Below are 1,501 nucleotides of genomic sequence, written 5' to 3'. Positions count from 1 at the left end.
ATGGTGGTGATGATGGTGGTGATGATGATAGTGATGATGGTGGTGATGATGGTGGTGACGGTGGTGGTGATGGTGATGGTGGTGATGGTGGTGATAGTGATGATGGTGATGATGGTGATGGTGATGATGATGGTGGTGATGGTGATGATGGTGATGGTGATGATGATGGTGATGATGATAGTGATGATGGTGATGGTGGTGGTGATGATGGTGGTGATGATGATAGTGATGATGGTGGTGATGATGGTGGTGACGGTGGTGGTGATGGTGATGGTGGTGATGGTGGTGATGGTGATGATAGTGATGATGGTGATGGTGATGACGGTGATGACGATGGTGATGATGGTGATGGTGATGGTGATGATGATAGTGATGATGATGGTGGTGATGGTGGTGGTGATTGTGATGATGGTGTGATGGTGATGGTGGTGGTGACAGTGGTGGTGATGATGGTGATGATGGTGGTGGTGGTGATGATGGTGGTGATGGTGATGATGGTGGTGATGGTGATGATGGTGGTGATGGTGATGATGATGATAGTGATGATGATGGTGATGATGATGATAGTGATGATGATAGTGGTGATGGTGATGATGGTGGTGATGATGATGACAATGATGATGGTGATGATGGTGGTGGTGATGATGGTGGTGATGGTGGTGGTGATGATGGTGATGACAGTGATGGTGATGGTGATGATGATAGTGGTGATGATGGTGGTGATGGTGGTGGTGATTGTGATGATGGTGTGATGGTGATGGTGGTGGTGATGATGGTGGTGATGGTGGTGGTGATTGTGATGATGGTGTGATGGTGATGGTGGTGGTGACAGTGGTGGTGATGATGGTGATGATGGTGGTGGTGGTGATGATGGTGGTGATGGTGGTGGTGATGATGGTGATGATGGTGGTGGTGGTGATGATGGTGGTAGTTGTGGTGTGGGTTTTATGGTAGTGGTGGTGGCCATGATAGCAATTAAGTTGATGGTAACAGTGACCAATAAGCAGCCTGTGTAATGTCCCATGCCCTAATATCCTGTAACCCTGGCCTTCTTGGGACTCTGCAGCTCCTCTGCAGGCCCTCTACCTGGAGGTGGTTCCTGTCATTGGCATCAACCAGGAGGTGAACCTCACAGCTGTGCTATTGCCCTTGAACCCCAACCTCACTGTTTTCTACTGGTGGATTGGCCACAGCCTGCAGGTACTGGTCCCAGCTCCCTGGTGGTCCTCCTTCCTGCAGGCTCCCCTCTGTGCTGAGTAGGGCCCAGGCACTGCCCGAGGTATTTGGCAGAAGGGCAGAGTGTATGGCGCACCCCCAACCCTGGGGCACATCCTAGGGCAGTGGTAGGGATGCATGCTGACCGTCCTTCACTCGTCCTTTACACTGGGCACCTGATGAGGGTCCCTCTGTGTCCCGACCTGCAGGAACAGCAACATAGACCCGGAGAGGGGAGTGGGAATTGGATGAGACAAGAGACGCAAGAAATGGAGACAAGACAGTA

General features: G+C 51.2%; 1 protein-coding gene across 1 annotated transcript in view; it reads left to right on the top strand.

Moving 5' to 3' along the window:
* The window catches only part of SORCS2 (sortilin-related VPS10 domain containing receptor 2), an 86,646-nt gene that overhangs the window by 64,094 nt on the left and 21,051 nt on the right, over positions 1-1,501 (top strand). Inside the window, exon 16 of the mRNA XM_008578792.1 lies at positions 1,067-1,200. Within this exon, the coding sequence (XP_008577014.1) occupies positions 1,067-1,200 (134 nt within the window). The remainder of the gene's footprint in view (positions 1-1,066; positions 1,201-1,501) is intronic.

This window comes from Galeopterus variegatus, unplaced genomic scaffold (genome assembly GCF_000696425.1).
Source record: "Galeopterus variegatus unplaced genomic scaffold, G_variegatus-3.0.2 Scaffold76, whole genome shotgun sequence".
Classification (NCBI taxonomy): Eukaryota; Metazoa; Chordata; class Mammalia; order Dermoptera; family Cynocephalidae; genus Galeopterus; species Galeopterus variegatus.
Note: the sequence above shows the minus strand (reverse complement) of the source record. Positions and strands in the feature narration are given on the sequence as shown.